The sequence below is a fragment of the Glarea lozoyensis genome, assembly GCF_000409485.1.
Source record: "Glarea lozoyensis ATCC 20868 chromosome Unknown GLAREA14, whole genome shotgun sequence".
NCBI lineage: Eukaryota > Fungi > Ascomycota > Leotiomycetes > Helotiales > Helotiaceae > Glarea > Glarea lozoyensis.
The window spans coordinates 488,615-508,330 of record NW_007360988.1 but is presented as its reverse complement, the minus strand read 5'-3'; the positions used below and the strand labels follow the sequence as shown (position 1 = coordinate 508,330).

General features: G+C 47.4%; 9 protein-coding genes across 9 annotated transcripts; 4 read left to right on the top strand and 5 right to left on the bottom strand.

The window, feature by feature from the left end:
• Nucleotides 1-450: 450 nt before the first annotated feature.
• On the top strand, nucleotides 451-1,785 carry GLAREA_06745 (uncharacterized protein; the record flags this gene model as incomplete). The annotated part of the gene is made up of 3 exons (XM_008080693.1): nucleotides 451-502; nucleotides 555-764; nucleotides 902-1,785. 3 exons carry the CDS (start codon nucleotides 451-453, stop codon nucleotides 1,783-1,785), a joined length of 1,146 nt encoding a protein of 381 aa, XP_008078884.1.
• Nucleotides 1,786-2,194: 409 nt separating this feature from the next.
• On the bottom strand, nucleotides 2,195-3,004 carry GLAREA_06744 (uncharacterized protein; the record flags this gene model as incomplete). The annotated part of the gene is made up of 1 exon (XM_008080692.1): nucleotides 2,195-3,004. One exon carries the CDS (start codon nucleotides 3,002-3,004, stop codon nucleotides 2,195-2,197), a length of 810 nt encoding a protein of 269 aa, XP_008078883.1.
• A 728-nt stretch (nucleotides 3,005-3,732) lies between these two features.
• Nucleotides 3,733-4,279, top strand: GLAREA_06743 (uncharacterized protein; the record flags this gene model as incomplete). The annotated part of the gene is made up of 2 exons (XM_008080691.1): nucleotides 3,733-3,804; nucleotides 3,875-4,279. 2 exons carry the CDS (start codon nucleotides 3,733-3,735, stop codon nucleotides 4,277-4,279), a joined length of 477 nt encoding a protein of 158 aa, XP_008078882.1.
• Nucleotides 4,280-5,076: 797 nt separating this feature from the next.
• GLAREA_06742 (Ferritin-like protein) lies at nucleotides 5,077-6,571 on the bottom strand (the record flags this gene model as incomplete). Its single annotated transcript, XM_008080690.1, has 4 exons — nucleotides 5,077-5,696; nucleotides 5,747-6,080; nucleotides 6,145-6,480; nucleotides 6,542-6,571. 4 exons carry the CDS (start codon nucleotides 6,569-6,571, stop codon nucleotides 5,077-5,079), a joined length of 1,320 nt encoding a protein of 439 aa, XP_008078881.1.
• A 656-nt stretch (nucleotides 6,572-7,227) lies between these two features.
• On the bottom strand, nucleotides 7,228-8,129 carry GLAREA_06741 (PH-containing protein; the record flags this gene model as incomplete). The annotated part of the gene is made up of 3 exons (XM_008080689.1): nucleotides 7,228-7,735; nucleotides 7,794-8,005; nucleotides 8,055-8,129. The coding sequence occupies 3 exons, from the start codon at nucleotides 8,127-8,129 to the stop codon at nucleotides 7,228-7,230; spliced, it is 795 nt and encodes a 264-aa protein (XP_008078880.1).
• Nucleotides 8,130-9,039: 910 nt separating this feature from the next.
• Nucleotides 9,040-11,719, top strand: GLAREA_06740 (Dcp2; the record flags this gene model as incomplete). Its single annotated transcript, XM_008080688.1, has 2 exons — nucleotides 9,040-9,070; nucleotides 9,162-11,719. The coding sequence occupies 2 exons, from the start codon at nucleotides 9,040-9,042 to the stop codon at nucleotides 11,717-11,719; spliced, it is 2,589 nt and encodes an 862-aa protein (XP_008078879.1).
• A 1,357-nt stretch (nucleotides 11,720-13,076) lies between these two features.
• Nucleotides 13,077-14,943, top strand: GLAREA_06739 (uncharacterized protein; the record flags this gene model as incomplete). Its single annotated transcript, XM_008080687.1, has 4 exons — nucleotides 13,077-13,421; nucleotides 13,481-13,711; nucleotides 13,761-14,059; nucleotides 14,109-14,943. 4 exons carry the CDS (start codon nucleotides 13,077-13,079, stop codon nucleotides 14,941-14,943), a joined length of 1,710 nt encoding a protein of 569 aa, XP_008078878.1.
• Nucleotides 14,944-16,237: 1,294 nt separating this feature from the next.
• GLAREA_06738 (Folate-binding protein) lies at nucleotides 16,238-17,245 on the bottom strand (the record flags this gene model as incomplete). The annotated part of the gene is made up of 1 exon (XM_008080686.1): nucleotides 16,238-17,245. The coding sequence occupies one exon, from the start codon at nucleotides 17,243-17,245 to the stop codon at nucleotides 16,238-16,240; it is 1,008 nt and encodes a 335-aa protein (XP_008078877.1).
• Nucleotides 17,246-17,739: 494 nt separating this feature from the next.
• GLAREA_06737 (uncharacterized protein) lies at nucleotides 17,740-19,672 on the bottom strand (the record flags this gene model as incomplete). The annotated part of the gene is made up of 7 exons (XM_008080685.1): nucleotides 17,740-18,419; nucleotides 18,464-18,706; nucleotides 18,754-18,828; nucleotides 18,878-18,918; nucleotides 18,966-19,297; nucleotides 19,348-19,548; nucleotides 19,598-19,672. The coding sequence occupies 7 exons, from the start codon at nucleotides 19,670-19,672 to the stop codon at nucleotides 17,740-17,742; spliced, it is 1,647 nt and encodes a 548-aa protein (XP_008078876.1).
• Nucleotides 19,673-19,716: the final 44 nt, after the last annotated feature.

Below are 19,716 nucleotides of genomic sequence, written 5' to 3'. Positions count from 1 at the left end.
TAACACCATACCCCGACTGTTTGCCCCAACAGTTCCCAACATCTCCACCAAACAAGGGAAAACCAAACCCTTTAGCAATAAAAAATCGCTATGTGCCTCTAGAGATTTTCAAACTAACGCTTGTGCCTCTCACTTATTACCCTCAAAATTCACCACCCCATATTCCATCCCCATCTCGCTTACCATTCACCCCCTCCCCCCACACATCCAAAGTCCTCACTTTCCATTCATCTTTCCGCAACTCAAATCTCAATCTCAATCCCAAATCTCGAATCTTTGCTTTCGCAATCTCGATCAATTATTGCATAGGTTTCATACCTACCCACACTCCTTTAATTTCTTTGCTGTAACACTTGCTTATTTGGATACTATTGGGAGAATTTATCTCGTTGTCTGTAGCAACGCCATCCATCAATTCATCTTTGCGGACAGCAGATTGGTAGTGTGGAGATGAGATTTCTCGCGGTTATTGAAAGTTTACTATGGCTCGTATTTTTGAACTGTAAGTCACACAAGATACAACAGGTTCACGATCTTTCTGATGTGTGATATAGGTCTCGTATCAGCCGATGAAAATATCGCCAATGCGAATGATCCCGTTGCGGAGCCCGGATACCTTGCAGCGGGGATTACGGGCGCGGCAGATACGAATGTGTACAGCTACCCGCATGGTCGTACCTGGAGGTCTCGTACGAGTTATGATAGAACTGTAACGCTTTGGAGGGAATCGACTGTTACGGTTAAGGTTTTGGAGGTTGTTTCTAGTGAGTATAATTTTCTTTTCAGCTTTGAGAATTTGTGGAAATGGAGAAGATATGTGATTGTGTTTGCTCTGACTAGAGTTGAAATCCATGTTGTTGTTGGTAGCTTGATTCTGAATCAGAAAAGCTAACTTCCCAAGGTATCTCAACCGTCACAAACAGCTTCCCACTAATCCACGAAGCCGGGAACATCACAAAATCAGAGGATACTGGAAACTACACTCGTGTAGCCGCCACAACGACACTATCTCAACCCGCATCGATTTCATCATCTAGTACATCTAGCACTCCAACCGCCCCTCCCAAAAAGTCCTTTGCAGTTCTCCCGCATCTGCGCAATCCACTCAAACCATTCGTAGACCTACTTCGACGGATGTTTCCGGTGGGTTCTCAGCATCATGAAGCGCTCCGCGGTGAGAGGCTTCGAGAGGAAATGTCTAAGATATCGCGTAAATCTGCCGAGAAAAGAACCACAATTCCGACCGTCATCCTCGCGCCAACTGATAAACCGACTGGTACAACGACTACAATCCCAATCGACACCTCCCCAGCGCCAAATATTCTAGGAGTGACAACCGTCACGACCGTCAAACCAGGAACGACAACTTCGACCACCACGGTAGTCACGGCCTCGAGAAGTATGACCAATCAAACAGGTCCAGCATCCTCAACAACATCAGCCAAAATCTCATCTGCGTACCGGACCCAACCACCAAATGTCTTCAGCTGGATCTTCAAGTCGTTTAAATGGATCCTTCTTCACGCGGTACCCAGACTATCCCATTTCGACATCGCCACAAACACACCAAAAACGCGAAAGTCCATGGTTGAAGAACAGATGTTACTTGACGTCCACGGGCCACGTAACATGCAAACTCTCCTCACCGACTTCTACCTGTCGAAAAAGGAGGTTGCAAATTATATTTGCCGTGTTGGTGGTTGGTGGGTTATTTGTTTGTACACTCTCAGGTGGATCGATATCCGCTTGATGGCGCGAGGTTATCGTGGATTCACTGGGTTGTGAGAATTCATGCTTGGCGCGGAGTGTTGATTTCTCGACTGACGAAACTGGAGGCTAAGGTGGTGGGAAGCTTGATAGGTTGACCTTGCGTGATCTCGCAGCCGTGGGAGGATCGTATCGAAAATGAATAGTAATCTTACGTGACTGGTGATACGGATAGGAGATGCGAGATAGGTTGATGGATTCTTTTGTGTGGGCCAATATCCATTGCAGATATGAGTCTGCAGCTTGACATGATTTAACGGTAATAATAATAGTCGATTCAAGAATGTCCTTCGTAGACTGTGAGGCCCCTCGATGCTTCGCGTGTGACTCAGCGGGGGTTCTGGGACTGTGCAGTTGGAAGACACCTTGCAGCGAAGAGAGTTGCAGTATCCCCTTAAAACGAGTCTCTAAGCACTGCGCCTGTGGTTTAAGTTGATCCAAAACCACCGAACAAAGTTGATTGAGCGCCATCATCTTGATTCGGCCATCTAGGATCCGGAACCTCTTCACCAGGTTCGTAATCCTCTAGCTCTACCCCAGGAGGTGTTAAAATACATTTCTCCAGATACAGCGCCCACCTATTAGTAACACTTCCCAAAACACTCACGTACTCAACTCCCCTCAACCTCTTCAACGGCTCCAACACTTCAGCTTCAACGCCCGCCCAAGAAGGCTTAATAGCAAGTTTTCTCGGCCTATGCTCGCATCGTCCAGAAGCAGCAATAACACTAAACCAATGTCTCCCCGGTTCCCTCCCTCGTAGCTCATCAGCATAACACACCATCATGCGATTGGCAAAATTAACATGTAAACTCTTAAGCCTACATTTCTTCAGGATTTCCGTGGTATAGACTACACTCTCTCGCACCTGAGCCGGCAAGTGCGGTGGTTTTCCAAAGACTCGGAGTCGTACGAATTGCATCCGGGATACCGCATCTCGAACCCATGGTTCTATGACGTCCGGGATGAGAGATGAAGATATAGGGACGCGATAAGATGATGGATGGAGTGTTGAGAACTGGAAATGATTTCTTGAGAAGAATATCTCGAGGGCTTCGTCGCGGATGGCGCTGGATACTTGAATGAGTGCGAAGAGCTGAGCGATGCATTCGCGATCTCGACGGTAGGCGCCGCGGATGGGGTTGAATGAGAGAGGGGCATAGGGGTCGGATACTAGGAGGTCGGTGAGGATTGAGTGGCGGAGTTCTGCTGGGAGGGGGAAGGTGAGTCGAGTCATGTTGGTTGGTCCTTGAGAGGTGTACGAGATGAATGTTTAGGAGAGGAAAGCGAATAGCTAATGATCGTTTTCTTCTTGTGAGCTGTAAAGATTGGCCCTTAATTTGGTCACCGCAAGATAAGTAAACTGTGAGTATTTATTTCAAAATAACTATTGTTCTGGTACTGTTGAGCCTGAACAACATCTGTCAGTAAAATCCGAAAAAGAACAGGAGAGCGGATACACACCTCGACCAAAAGTCACTCAAAAGCACATTACTGAGCTCTAATATAGAGTAGTCAAGATACCAAGGAATCCTGCACCAAAAAGAAGCCAATATGTGTCAAGGTGCCAAGTTGCCTACACCACTCACAGCTGGTAGTCGACTGGAAGGAGTCCAGACACGTAATAGTGCAGTGGGAGCAATATAACCTTGAGTTCAGACGTGTCTCAAACTTTTAGACAACAAAAATAGCAAGCTATCATGTTTTTACAATATGCAAATGTGATGTAGTTCTCAAGATCAACAACTACAAAAGCAGAGGAGGTGTAGTCCCCTCCACACCTCGCTTATTTGAACCCCACATTTCAATTTCGCCCTTCACCCAAGCTCCAGCCTTGCAACCCCCACCAAGCATCATACACCTTTTTAAATCGCGACGCTACAAACCGCCAGCTCCATTCTACACGAAATAACACCTTGATTGACAAAGATTCTTGTACGCGACACTCTGCGCACAACCACCAAAATGCCAAACCTGCCAACAGCCCAAGAATGGCTCACTCAATCAACGCTCCTCCTCCAAGCTAGACCTTCAACTGTACGTCTTCCCTTCCCTTCTCCCCTTCCGCCCTACCTTTTTGTTTCACGCCTAGAACTAACAAACCCAGACACGCATAACAACAAAATACAGCCACCCCCGCCGACCCAATCCCCTCTCCAAACCCAAACCCACCCCCTCAACAACCACCCCCTCCGATCCCACCACCGCTCCCTCAAAAACACCAACCTCAACCCTCACCCTAAAAACCTACGACCCAATCTCCGGCGCAACACTCAAATACACAACCGACAAAGCGCAAGAAGTAGGGCGGCTGATACAGATCCTGGGGCGACTGGCCAGGGGCATGGCGGGTTTGGAGATGAAAGAGGAGGAGGTGGTTGTGAAGAAGGAGGAAGGAGTGGAGGAGGTGGGGACGCCGGGTGGAGAGGTGGATAGACAGATCGGAGGTGCGAAGGGGCCAGCGGGAGGAGGGGGAGGTGGGAAGAAGAAGAAGGGGAAGGGGAAGAAGTGAATGAGGTTAAGGGAGAGGGGAGGGTTTGGGGGTACATATGAGGAGATCATGCATGGATTGGCGTTTGGAAGAATGGGTTGGCATGGCATGGTGCTACGACTTTACAGACGACTTTAAGATGGAGGAATACCAATCTATTATATCATTTGCTGGAATTCGGACATTGTATGGAGCTTGACCTGAAGTGAAAGAACTCACTTGATTGAAACGTTTCTCCGCTCACTTGTTGCAGGGCACCAATCCCGTATGATTGTTTGTTTCAGGCTTGTGGTGTCTAACAGGACTCTACCTCAACTATCTAGTGTTCCTTGGGAGTCCAACAGGCAATCCCAACAAAAAGGTTAGCATTTCAGAGGGCACTTTTATGAGAAAAGTATGGAAATCATGTTGGTCTACTAGCTGCAGTGAGTACTATGGAGGCAAATCAAACACGAGCTGGCAAGAAGTTTCCAATCAATGGTTGATTTTCATTTTACGCTATTACACTACGCTAGTGCACCACGCTACCACACTACACCAACGTTATCCTATAAGCCCCATTTCATCTTGATTCATCTAATGGCCATCCGACCAGTCTTCCCACCTCAACTCCAACGCCTCCACATATAGAAAAGGGTGTGTACAAAAAAAAAAGTCCCAATATGTTTGCGCCCGGCGACCATCGCCATTTAATGCAATGCGACCTTGTAAGAGAAGAGAAGACATCCCAATGTCACAATATACAATATGTAGTAACCTCCCTTGAACGCCAAATAGACCGACAAACATTAATAATGTAACCAACGACAGCAAGAGATTTAAAAGTCTTCATCAAAGTTGAAGTCTCCTCCATTCTCTGCTTTGGCGTCTGTCTGAGCTTCGGTGTCTTCGTGCTTCTTTTGTGTGCCAGCCATGACACCAGCCTTCTGGTAATCACCAACTCTCTTCTCGAAGAAGTTGGTCTTACCAGCAAGAGAGATGTTCTCCATGAAGTCGAATGGGTTGGCAGTCTTGTAGAACTTGTCGTTACCGAGGGAAACGAGAAGACGATCAGCAACAAACTCAATGTATTGCTTCATGAGGTTGGAGTTCATGCCGAGAAGGGCACATGGAAGAGCCTCAGTCAAGAATTCTTGTTCAATTTCGACAGCCTCTGTGATGACATCTTGAACGGCTTGCTTGCTTGGGCGGTGGTTCAAGTGAGAGAACAAGAGGCATGCGAAGTCGGTGTGCATACCCTCATCACGAGAAATCAACTCGTTGGAAAAGGTAAGTCCAGCCATGAGACCACGTTTTTTGAGCCAGAAGATAGATGCGAATGAACCACTGAAGAAGATACCCTCAATGGCGGCGAAGGCAACTAAACGCTGAGCAAAGGTGGAGTTTTTGTCCTGGATCCATCGGACTGCCCAGTCGGCCTTCTTCTTGATGCAAGGGACTAGACATACGTTAGGATTGTAGCGATAGCAAATTTGTGGTAGGACTTACTAGTCTCGATGGCGTTGAAAAGGTATGTGCGTTGAGCTTGCTCCTTGACGTAGGTATCTATCAAGAGCGAGTATGTCTCGGAGTGAATGTTCTCCATCATGATCTGGAAACCATAGAAGCATCGGGCTTCTGGAATTTGAACTTCTCCACTGAAGCGCTCCAACAGGTTCTCGTTCACGATTCCGTCTGAAGCGGCGAAGAATGCAAGAACGTGGGAAATGAAGTATCGTTCATCATCATTGAGTCTGTTGTTCCAGTCGTGTAAATCTTTGGAGAGATCAATCTCTTCGGCAGTCCAGAAAGAAGCTTCAGCCTTCTTGTACATTTGCCAGATCTAGTGTAATGTCAGTGTTGTTTCAAAACACTTTACGCGAAAACGCGTTCAGAACGCGACGTACCTCATGATACTTGATTGGGAAAAGAACAAAGCGCTGAGGGTTCTCTTGCAATAGAGGCTCATCAGCCTCTTCTGGTCGCAGAGCTGGTGCAACTGTGACAGCAAGCTCTTCCTTCTTTGCACCTTCTGGGTAGTATGTAACGCCGTTGACAACGATTGCGCCGTCGGCTCGTGGTGTGTAGGTGTCTTGGGCAACTTTCTCAATTGGCTTTTGGGATTTGGCCTCTTCGAAAACTGACGCGTCGGCATCGACTGGAGCGTTCTCCTTATCGGCAGAGCCAAAGTCGAGCTTCTTGACGGGTGAGGACATCTTGAGATCCTCAATGGCAGATGCAGCCTGCGTGTACCAGTTAGTACCTGTTGACGCGTCGATGCAGGGATAGTGGCGAGTTTCTTACCATTTTGGATGGAGTAATTTGTGCAGTCATGGTGTACAGTTGATTGAAGTGTAAAGAATAGTATGGCACAATTTCAACTGACAAGAAATGGTAGAAGAGTCGAGATGTTTTGTGATGTTGATTGAAATGCGAGATGGAGGGACGCGATGCATGTTAAAAGCTTTCGAGATTCGGTCACGTGGTGCAGCTTCGACGCGTCTTCCTAGGGTTCGCGTCGCAAATAATTACACCAACCTCTCCAGCGCGCTTTACCAAAACCCTGCTTGTTTGACCTCTCTTGGGCGAATCCTAGTCTTTCCAAGGCATCTTGTCCTCTTTTGGCATTAGATCCTCGAAAGAGGCGGGGATAGTGCATATTTCCCAAGATTTTGACGCAATGCAGGACCGAATTTCAGCACTGATTCGTCAAAGAACCACAATAGACGCCTACGCCATGGGACTTACGACGCCATTTGCTTTGAGAAGATTTCATAATATCATCACATCAATTTCTCATCCTCGAGTCATTCAACTGTACGGGCGTTGTTCTATATTTATGATTTGGGTATATACTCCTCGTATCGATACAATAATCCTATACAAACTTGCGCCAACCAGCATCGCTTCAGATTTTACGAATTCCGACCAAAGAACTAACAGTGTAACGCGCCATTATCATTTATAGATCCTACCCTCATCGCATTCGATCAACGTCTGCCCGACCTGCCATCATTGCGTATTTCTTGACGTGCATGGCCCTGTTCAACATCTGCGACTCTGCCTTGACCTCCAAACCAACTCTTCTTCGGCTGGGCGACTCTCGCCTCTTGTGCATGAGAGTTATATGTAGTTCCACCGGTCTGGCGTTGGGATGATGGTTCGTTAATATATGATGGAGGTGATTCAGTTTGCTCGTTCATCATTCTATCAAATTCTTCTGGAAGAGTTGAATCGCGTTGGGCTGTCCGGCCTTGGGCCTTCATTGCCTTTGCACCCTTCTTACGGAGAAAGTCTTCGAGGAGGATGGCGTTTTTTGTGTTACAACGGAACAACATATCAGCCAAGTCACCAATGAATGGGACTAATCCGACTGCAAAATCCAACGCCAGGTTGAACATCATTTGTCCATTTAGAGACTTGGGAATTCCACCTTCAACTTGTTGGCATGTGCGGATAACCATGAGAGCCATGAAAGCATCGAGAGCATCGCCAACACTAATGTCAAGAGTTAGCTAAGCACCTTTCTACTGTTGCTAGAATATGTTGCACTCACAAAGGGATGATCCCAATAACACTCGACCAACCAACTCGCATTCCCAAGAGACTCCAACCAGAATCAAGACGATATGCCCGTCGCTTTACTTTGGTGAGTACCTTGCCGTCGTGTTCAGAGATCCCTGGTGGAAGAGCTTTGGGCATCTTCTTCATTTTCTTGGACTGCTTTCCATCGATTCGAGTTGCTGGAACGCTCTCAAAATATGGATCCTGAAGCGACATTAGCACCGACTATTGATCTAGATGCGACAATCCTCACCTCTTTTCCAAAGTTGTTCTCCATTTTCTCCCCCAAAATCTTCTTAGCGATGTACTTTGCGATGAACCCAGACATGTTTGCGGTATTGATGAAACTTGACTCAGGAATTATGAATGGGACGATGTCCTTTTTGTAGAAAAATCAAGCCTTTCAGGAGGCTAGAACCGGCAATGCTGTGGAGTGGCAATACCCGACGATTCGGTGAACGCTTTATGTCGTCTGTTGAGCTGGCAGTTGAGTGGCTGGTGATCAAAGATTTGGCGTTTCAAGATGCGCGTACCTCACTGGGCGTCTTTGTCTGAACCACGAGCTTTGGTTTGTTTTGGTAACGGGGAAATTGAGAATGTGAGGAAGATAAACGTCCTTTATACTTTACTTTGTGAATGTACCAACGCTTGGTCTTCCTTGAATCATGAATGGCGGATATTTACCGCTATTTGCTTGTTATTCAAGTTTTGGTGTTCCCCTGTCGCCAGCATCACCACGTCATCCGCACAAGAGCCGGTCATCTCCAGCGACTCCAGTGAGTGCGATAGCGCCAGATAACGTTTTTAGGCTTTGGGGGCGCAATTTGCAGGTGAAGATCTGTGGCTGTGCAGATTGCAGTGCTCCAGCCACATGAATGCCGCTACAGACTGAAGCTAGCGCTTCTAAAGCAGCAGTCCGATGAAGTTGCGGGGACCACCAGAGCACTGCGGATCGCTGACACGAATGCAGCGCATAAGTAGTTACACCAACATCAGTCCGGATCTTTTCGTTGCACGAATCCATCTCCACCCGTCGATCGACAACGCCCGCAATAATAACACCATCGCCTCATCGAGCTATTGATTCATTCCCAACCAGGATTGATTTACTCCAACCCGAAGTTGCCACGAAGCTATTGATCCTGCCACAATCCGTGGTCAGTAGCTTGCGACTGGAGTGATTGCACGTTGATCATAGAACCCGAGAGTCGTGGATATGCTTGTACAGGGAAAACAACATGACAGAAGCAAACTTTACGCTAGAAGAGTGTAAGTGCTGCGAGCTCCTACGCGTTGACCCGACTCCGAGGGCTTGATGTTGAGGAATCCTTCCATGTGATCTATTCTAACATATCTATAGGGCTGGACGACCTCTGTGTCCGCTTCATCCTCAACCTACCTGAGGAAGATCTCAAGGATATCGCTCGAATATGTTTTCAAGTCGAGGAAGCTCAATGGTTCTACGAGGACTTTATACGCCCTCTCGATCCTTCACTTCCTTCAATGACCCTCCGGACTTTCTGCATGCGAATTTTTGCCCACTGCCCGCTATTATCTGCATTCTCTGAAACTCATCATATGAGAGCTTTCGAAAACTTTATGGAATACAAGACAAGAATACCGGTGCGAGGTGCCATTATGTTGAATGAGAACATGGATTCGGTGGTGCTAGTAAAAGGTTGGAAGAAGGGAGCGAGTTGGAGTTTCCCACGCGGTAAAATTGCTAAAGATGAGGATGACTTGACATGCGCGGTTCGCGAAGTGTACGAAGAAACAGGCCTCGAGCTTGAAACAGCAGGATTGGTACCGGCCGAAAGAGACGTCAAATCCATCGAGGTCAACATGAGAGATCAAAATATGCGGTTATTTGTGTTTCGAAATGTGCCCATGGACACGCAATTTGCTCCTCGAACGCGGAAGGAGATTAGTAAAATCCAATGGTGGCCTTTGTCGGATTTGCCGGCTTTTAGAAAGAAGGGAAATCAGCAAGAGAATATGCCTAATGCCAGCCCCAACAAGTTTTACATGGTTGCTCCATTTCTTGTACATCTCAGGAAATGGGTTATTGAACAGAAGAAGAAGGATGCCAAGCAGGCAAAGAGGACGACAAGCAATCAATATTTAGCTACTGCTAACATGGAAAATGATGACTTCTTGACTGAAGAGGACCAAGGTGCAGAATCGGCAGCACAAGCTTCGACATACGAAAGAGGTCCTGCGCCAGAACTCGATACAGCTGCAGGAGCTACAGCAGCACTAACTCGAATGCTACAAATCCAACCTGCGACACAAGGCTTACAACCTGAAGCAATGGCTCAGGAAGCAAACCAGAAAGGTTCAGCACTTCTTGCTCTATTGCATGGCAAGCCAGCGGTTTCGTCTCAGCCCATACCAGGAAACGCACCACCTCGTACCCCTATGGAGAATATCGACACAAATCCATCAATGCCTAAAACACCTCACCATTATCCACCAAAACCACCACCATTCTCTAGTATGCCACCGCCGCCGAGTTTCCCTCTGCCGCGACCAGATGACGCCTTCTCCTATCAACTTCCACATTTACAAAACAACCAAATGCAGAATAGGCCGCAATTTCAACACCCACAGAACATGGGTCCGCAGTATCCTCCGAGAGGCCCCAACAATCAACATCATTACCAACCCACACACTTGATACACCCACAGCCTCTTCCCCCACATGTACAAAAAGCTGTTTTTACGGGCGGGCCTGTTCATGCGCCTGCAATGCCCCAGCCGGCCCAACAGGCACCACCTCCTCCACTTCAGTCTACAGTATCTGTAACTGTCAGCAATCCTCAATTTCCTGGCTTACATGCACCGATGGTTGCACAATCTGTAGAACCAAAACCAAAGCTCACGGCGCATTCGCTTGCATTGTTAAGTGCCTTCAAGAAGAATGACAGCGCTGGTGTAGCCTCGAATGAATCTGAGCTACCTCTGAGAGGCTTTCCGCCTCCACCTGCACTAAGGTCGCAGCCGCAGGAGCTGCCAGCAGTGGAAGCACAACCTCACCAAGCTAATATCCCTCCACCCATTTTTGTACATTCTCATGTTGGTGCCGTGGAAAAAAGTGCATTGACACCAAGACAACCCATCAGCGAGTCGCAGAAATCAGCACTGCTTGGTATTTTTAAGAGTCCTATCACTCCTGCCGCTTCTTTGGCGGTACCTTTGAGTGCCACTGCTCTACCTACGAATGGAACCCCCTCTGCGGTTGAATTGTCTGCAGTAGAGCCACTGTCTCGCGATGCATCAACCACTTCAAACCTGCTCAATGCGAGGAGAACACCAGATCATATGGCCGTGCCTGAAACTATCCCTGTATTCAATCCAGAATCCAACCTTCCTTATCACGCCACGTCGATTCTTTCTCGCCCAGCCAAAGAAAGGCAGGCCGAAGTTCAACCAAAGACTACTAACGGTCGATCGAAGAGAAACACTGGGAAGGCCCCAGAGCGGGCTAATGACAACCCAGCTGCCGCCGAATCGCCCGCCAAGTTTCAACCTCAGATACTGAAGAGACCTGTTATGGGTTCTTCTCCTAAACCAGTAGCCTCTCCAACTGCAATGACTATGAGTCCGCCTGCATTACTCAACCATGCTTCATCTGCCCGTACGCCGGTGCAAGCAACGGGTCATCAACAAGCATTACTCAATCTGTTTGCCAAAGCTCAGACACCAACTACTACACCACCAAGCCAGGGAGATTTTACAGGAGCGAGTCAGATGCTACCACCATTAAAACCTGCAGCAAGATCAAGAGTAGGAAGTTTAGCATCGGGTACAGGGGACGGAGCTGCATCACGACGAGGTAGTCAGACTCCTATATCCCCCGCAGACAGAGGGTTTCTGCTTAGCTATCTGGATGATGTGGCGAAGGGCAGTCAACGCTGAGTGTAAGAAAAGGGGGTATCATTTGGAGATCGATGTAATCATGCATAGGGAGTTATCTGGGAAGCGAAAAGGTGAGGATGCATTTTATCTAGCCTTTAGCGTGTAGCGTGTTCCATGTGTATTTTGGGATGTAGGTAGATAGTTTGGTGAGAATCTAGACTTTCTACTATACGTTTGAATCATGGTGTTATACTTTCCTCTTTCCCAGCTCGATGCCTATGAACCTGCCCAGAAAGAGACCCCTCTCACTCGCCGTAGTAATCGACATATCACATGCACTCCCGACTTTCATCTGCGAGACAACTCACGAGCAGCAATACTCATAGGACATTGTTCTCGTCCAAGACGAGCAAGAGGGCGTGACTCTCACCGTTCGGAAGTTTCAGTCTCGCCAACCGCTTGGTATGCATCTGGTACTGCAGTGACGGCCGCTGCGTATGCGGAGATGACAGGTCTTCCTACTGTGGCAGTTTCTGTGGTGGACTGGGGCTTTGGGAAGGGGTCTGCATTATCTTCATGTTGGTGAGTGCATAGCAACCTTACCGCTTCGTTGTTGAAATTGTGCGATGGCTCTTTGATTTGATTTTCAGACGTTATTTAAGGTGTTATAGTTTATCTATTTAATCCAACTCATGTATTTACATAGAAAAGGTGAATGTCTCTACACAGATCTCGCAGATCTCTAGATGGCGATTCGGAGGTTTACTTTACATTCGACTCGTCATGACCTTTACTCTCACGGGAAATTCCCACCTCCCAACTCCCCATCCCCTCCCTCGGGACGCTCAGATCCCGAGACAAAGCCACGACATCGAGCCAAGCATCTTGTCTTTCACACCCAAGAGCCGGATTCAAATAACTCATAAAGATTCAAGAACCTAATGTAATACGAGTAGCACATTAGGTGTATATGTAATTCTTGTAGGAATAGAAAAGGACGGGTTTGTATGGACTTTCGTTGGTTTACTAGACTAAGAGAACTGACTCGGAAGAAATCGCGGAGTAGAATCCCGGCTTCTACACCGTAACCGCGGGGTAGATGTGTGAGAGCCAAGTGAGAGTTCTCGTGAGGTGCAGGAGTTAGTTTGATGTCTAGATTTATTTGAATTACTTAAGAAATTTATCCCCCTCTTATTTTTGGCTTACATTTTGTTTGTTTGAAAATTAATGTGGACTTATCAATTGGACAAACTCACGTTAGCCGTTCTTTCTCCGGCTGCGTCCCGAGCCGAGCGAAAACTTCCAACCACCTACTTCTATTACTCACTCCACCACCCATACCAAACAATTCACATTATTTTGTGAATTGAACACCGACTCATCCATCACACCATATATACACACTCACCAAACGAAAATGAATTGTCCATCCCGCACCGAAGAACCCCTCGAAGGCGATGGCATGAACCAAAACCCCAATTCCCTGTCAGCTGACCTGACGACGCGGAATGATCTGAACGGCATCGCCAACACGCGCGCGTTGCGACGGATAGAGAGTGAGATTCGGACGACGGAGAGCGTGGAGCCGGATGGAGGAACGGTTGAGGGGCGGGAGAAGGGGGAGTGGAGGGAGGTGGTTGTGGGGGGTGGCGGTCGAGGTGGGAGTGTTGTTGGTGATGATGAGGGTGGAAGAGGAAATCGGTTTGTGAGAGCCAGGGAGATGGCGGTTACGTTTGGGAAGTTTATTGGGCCTGGGTTTATGGTTCGTCCTACCTATTTTCCTGATAATTGAATTTTGAGGATCTTGTTAATTGAATATAGATCGCCGTGGCGTACATCGATCCTGGTAACTACGCAACAGACGTTGCAGCCGGAGCGACGTACAAGTATAAACTCTTGTTCATCGTTCTGATGTCCAACTTGTTTGCCATTTTCCTCCAGAGCTTGTGTATTAAGCTTGGGAGTGTGAGTGGGCTGAATTTGGCCGAGAGTTGTAGAGCATTCCTCCCGAAATGGTTGAATATTTTTCTCTATATCTTGGCTGAGGGTGCTGTATGTTATGATTCCTATTGCTATAATATTTTTTATGCTGATATTTTAGATCATCGCAACGGATATCGCTGAAGTGATAGGAACGGCTATTGCAATCAATTTGCTGATTCCTCAAATTCCTTTGGTGGCAGGATGTGCACTCTCAATTGTAGATGTGCTTCTCATCCTCCTCTTTTACAAGCCTAATGGTAGTATGAGAGGGCTACGCGCCTTTGAAATGTTCGTCATGGTGCTCGTTCTAGGCGTGGTGATTTGTTTCTGTATTCAATTGAGCTTGATTGAGAATACCTCTGTGGGAGAAGTCTTCAAAGGATATCTACCTTCTAGTGCAATTGTAGAATCTGACGGGTAAGTCCCTTCATTCCCTGACTCTTACAATCATTGCTAATTTCTGCAGTCTCTACCAAGCCTGCGGTATCCTAGGCGCAACAGTGATGCCCCATTCCCTCTACCTAGGCTCCGGCATAGTTCAACCCCGGCTCAGAGAATACGACATAAAACACGGCCACGCCCAACCCTACACTGAAAGCAACTCCTCCGATTCCGAATCCACTCACAAAGACATCTACTACCCCTCCCTCAGCGCCATCAACTTCTGTCTCAAATACTCCATCCTCGAACTCTCCATCGCCCTCTTCACATTCGCCCTCTTCGTCAACTCCGCCATCCTCATCACAGCCGGCGCCTCCCTCTATGGCACCGACGCCGCCGACGCAGACCTCTTTGGCATCTACGCCCTCCTCTCCAAATCCATCGCCCCAGCAGCCGGAACCATCTTCGCCCTCGCCCTCCTCCTCTCCGGTATCAGCGCCGGAATCGTCTGCACCATCGCCGGCCAGATGGTCTCAGAAGGCGCGCTCAACTGGACCATCGCGCCCTGGCTCCGTCGTCTCATCACCCGAAGCATCAGTATCACACCAAGCATCATCATTGCCGGCGCCGTAGGCCGCGAAGGTCTATCCGCCGCGCTCAACGGGAGTCAAGTCGCGCTTTCCGTCTCCTTGCCGTTCATCAGCGCCCCGCTTATCTATTTCACCTGTCGTAACAAGTATATGACGGTTGGTGTGCATGCGCAGCGGGATGGCACGGCGGATACAGAGGGGCCGGAGGTGGAGACGAAGAAGATGCGGAATCATTGGATCACGGCCATCCTAGGCGTGCTGATCTGGCTGATTATTACGGTGATGAATATTGCTAATTTGGTGTTGTTGGGGTTGGGTGAGGGTGCATAGAATTGCGCTTGTGGGATGTGAGAGCGTGGTTGGTGGTAGTGGTCGACATTTGGGTGGTTGTATGAGCGTTGAGGATGTGAGTTGGCGATGTGGAGTGGAACGGATATGATACGGGTTGGAGCTAGGTCTCTGGAAGGAGTCTTGCTTGGAGAATGGAAAGGAAATAGCTACGAAGCAGCATTGCAATTGCTGAATACTCGATTTTTATAAATCACTCGTCTTTAGCAAAATAAAGATTTGTAGTCATTCCAAGACTTCATTACCTTGCATTTAAGCATTAACTGATACGTCTTCAAATCCCTCTAGCTACTCTAAAACCAAAAAAGATGCTGTCTGGATGTCACTAAGTACCTTGAAAACTATGTGATTGGTTTACAGCTTTGTTTATAAGCCTCTAATGGTAAAATTGCTTAAGCAGAGATGTCGTGAATACTATAACGATTTGAGGTTTTGACTGATAGGTTCACAGGGAATCCATACCTCTCAACCATTTTCCTCATCTGAACTGTTGATAACCATGTCTTAGAGGTCAGGAATCAACTTAGATACAATGGAAAGTGAGACACGGTAAAGGCAGAAGAGAGAGGAGGGATTTTTCAACCGCGGGGAAAGTGAATAGAATGGTAATGATGACCTGAAAGTGTCTTTGAGTTCTGCTAAGAGGAGAAAATTCACGTATAAGTAAGAGATGAGATACTCGTTTGTGGGTTATACTCACGAGCTAGTTTTATTCGAGACGGGATTTCGAGGTTTCTTTGTGTAGAAGGGGTTGATAATGTAAGTTGAATTTCAAGAGGTGAAGGTGTGGAGAAGAGTTAGTGTTTGTTTTAACTGAAGCCTATTCATTTCTATGCTGTGCTTGGCGATATCCGCTATTCCCTATTGGGGAAGAAAAACGCCGAACAGAGTAATGTAGAGATATTACTGCCTTTGGACGTGTGAAATGTGTATACGTTGTATAGCTGGCTGGTGGAGATGGAAGAGATTAGAGGTAAGATGTTAAGGAGTGTATTTCTAGGTAATGCTGACTATGAGATGTCGTTTTTTCGTGATGATGGCGAGTACGGAATTGCGGGTTCATGTTTTGAATGGGAGAATGAGGAGTTAGAAGGTGATAATGAGTGGGGCTTGATGGGATAAATAAGTCGGTAGGCGGTTCTGTTTAGTGATATATGTAATTACTATATGTGTTCGCTCGTATTTACATTTTTGGTATTAGGTCAAGTAACTATACAATTTCCCACACAAATTATCATACAACCCCCTTATCCACTTCATCATACATAATCACAACTCAACTCTTCTTCCCCTCCCTCTCCCCAAACCACCCCGGCACAAAAGGCTCAACCCTAACCTTCCTCCCCCCAACCTCCAACTCCACAACCCCCAACCCATCCAACCTCCAAAGCCCCAACCCCAAATTCCCTATGCCGCGTATCCACCGTCCCTTTCTCCCTGCACTAGTTACCCCCAACCCATTCATCCCCACATCCTCACCCTTAAACACCCACTCCTCCTTATCCCCCTCCAATCCACCCGCCCCCTCCCCCAAAACCCTCGTAGGCAAAATCCTCTTCCTCACAACCCCCGTATGATGCGTCCTAATCGTCAACTCCTGTCCCACATAACAGCCCTTCCTAAAATCTATCCCGCCCATAAGTTCGATATTACTCTCCAACGGCAATGCGCTCTCTTTAAGAATCTCTTGCTGGCCTTCCGGGATACCGCTCATGTACCTCCGAACAGTATAACTATCCTCCTCGACCTCCGGCGCGTCGAGTTCCGGTTTCTGCGATCCCGGCAACAGAAGTCTATGTCCAAATCCAGGCGCGCGCTCGTCGGGACATGTTACACCTCCTTCATTCATAGCAGGATCCCCACCCCAAGCCCCCCAAACACCCCACTCCCCCCCCTCTATCACCTTAACCTCAAACTTCCTCCGTAACTTATACTTCCTAATCCACCGCCCCAGCGCCTCCACCTCCGCACTATCACACTCGACAAACCACCCGTCCTGCCTCGGATACACGAAAACATCATAAAGTACTCTCCCTGGCGCATTCAGGAAAGCGGCGTAGAACCCTGTTGATCGCGGGACGGAGAGGTTTGCGGTGAGGGCGCCTTGGAGGTATGCTGTTGCGTCGGGGCCCGTGAGGGAGAGGAGGGCGCGGGAGGGGAGGGGGGCGTAGGCTTTTGATGGAGGGGTGGTGGTGGTGGTTGTGAAGGTGCGGTGAGGGAGACAGCGGGGACAGATGGAGGGGTTGGTTGGGAAGAGAGATCGTGGGAGACGGGTGAGTTTCATGGTGATGGTTTGGTTGTGGGTGTGTTGTTGTTGTTGTTGTTGTTGTGAAGGAGAGATGGATGGATGGTGACGTCGGGTGGGAAATTTTGCGTCAGCCTTGCGCGCAAGGCTTCAATTTTTATAATTTTCTATAATAATATTGAAGCAGCTCTGGAAAGCTGGAGGAGCTGCCGATTAATATGTGGTGTATAAACATTGGATTAGAGAAACACTTATTGGAAAATTCGAGAGGTCGTCTTCTCTTTTGAAGCGTTTTTCTTCTACAAGTTGTTCTCTATGTTCGGTCAAAGCAGCTAAACATTAATGATCTAAAAGCGTGGACAATCCACATCAATAGTACTACTTATCCGAAAGCATAGCTGACTTGAAAGCAATCCGCACATCTAATTCGCTATCATCTTAATACACAATGACATCCTTGTCAAAACCTATAACGTAGGAATATGATATACCCAACCCATTGATGTTACAATCCTATGCGCCTATACGAACAATTAATCTTTCGCCTTCTTTCCTACAAGTTTTCCCCTCTCTTCCTCATCACTCTCATCATCTGACCATCTATCTCCATCCTCACCAACTGCGAAAATCGTTTCCCCGTCAAGGCTATCACGAGGTATATCCCTAGCTGTGTTCGCGCCCGATGGAGCTTTTGCTTTGTTACCAGGCGCTGGGTCATATCTTGGTCCTTCTTGTCCTGTTTGGTTTCGGTCTCCTTTATGAGCTGCAGCATTCTCAATATCATCATCTTCATCATCCTCGGCTCCGAAATCCGCAATCTCAAATCCTTCATCATCTTGTGCTAATTCATCACTCATAGCGAATCTTCTGTTATTCGCCGTTGGTCTCCAGATATAAGCCACAAAGATGACATCTCCGAGATACACCAAGTTGAGCCATCCATCAAGAATGAACCAACGAGTTTGCCAGTGGAAGGGGACGAAGTCTGGGTCGCCAGTAGAAGCGAATGTAAAAGAGTTGAAGAAAAAGAATCCGAAGATGACACCAATTGAGGCCAGAATGCACCACCAGAGTTTTCGGTACATCATCTCTTTGACGGTCTGTTTTCGTTCCTTGAGATCCTTCATCGTTGCGCCCAAGGAGTTTAGAGTCCAGACGTAGAATGCTGTTAATGTGCCGGCTAGTGGAAGGATAACGAAAAGAACGAGCGGGCCTATATAATCAGCGTTGGACGATAACATATCTCGAATAACTTACCAGCATTCTCAGGAGAGATCGTTAGACTACCGACGGCATAAATCAATCCGAAAATGAAATGAGCACCTGCTAGCCATCGGACATAGACCATCGTCTTCCCTAGAGTGTGTTTTACAACACCATAGCCCATGCACACAATCAGTAGAAGGAAGAAAGAGAACGAGTTTCTTCCAGCATTTAGAATCGCAACAATGACCATCAGAGCTTTCGACCCGACATTGGACCCAGCACGGTTAAGGTAGTCTAGAAGCTGTTAGCGGAGGTCAGCAATAGTTTAGCGGTTTCCATACCATAAAATCCCCATGTCATCAGCATTTCAACTATAAGAAAAATGATAATTGCTGTAATGTAATTCTGGACCGGTACTAAAACTTATTAGCGATGACTCCTTTGAGCTAGAATTAGGTATCTTACATATATCAGACCTATGCTGTACATATAAGAAAGCCCAGAATCTAGAAACAATCAGCGGTGTCACAACGTTCGTACTCATATAACTTACGCTCCAATAACAGCATATACAATGGTAATTCCTCCATAAAATGGAAGCTTGGCGATTTCCGAAGCAGGTAATTCTCCATACGCATTCCGGAATTCAACCACCGCCTTGTATTTCACATCTTCTGGGAAGAATTGTGACGTTCCAACACAGTAGTACCCAGTCTTCTTGACACTGTAATTGATTGGCGCTCCCGGGTCTTTCAGATGAATCGCATCGGTCACCATGAGGCTTTTTGAGACATCTGTTATATTTGGCGCCAAGATAAATTCTCCGGTCTGGTTGGTATTGCAGTATTGACCTTGAATGGCTACATCGTCGCAAATGAATTGTTTCTGTCATCTCGATAAGTTTGTGTACTTGTGTAAGGGTTAATCCGGCATACCGTTTCCGTATCTGGATTCAGTGGCACCCCAATAAGGTCAAAGTCCTTCCACTCGAATATGACCATACTCGCTATTGGATCTGAATCATCTTGTATGTCCTCCTTTATGAACTTTACGAGGATATGAGGATCGACGGCTCCTCCCCAGCTACTCTTGCTGTACATGCCGGCGCATACTTGTCGATTCGCATCTTTCTCGTCCTGGAAACGGGATTAGCAGATCCCAGTACAGCTAATCCTCCAAACTGACTATCTTAGACTCTAATGCTCCGACTGTCGCGACTGACAACCCCAAAAGGGCAAGCCCTTGAAGCCAACTCCTCATGTTGGCTGTGAGCCTTCAAGGCTGGCACAATGTTCGTAGTGTAT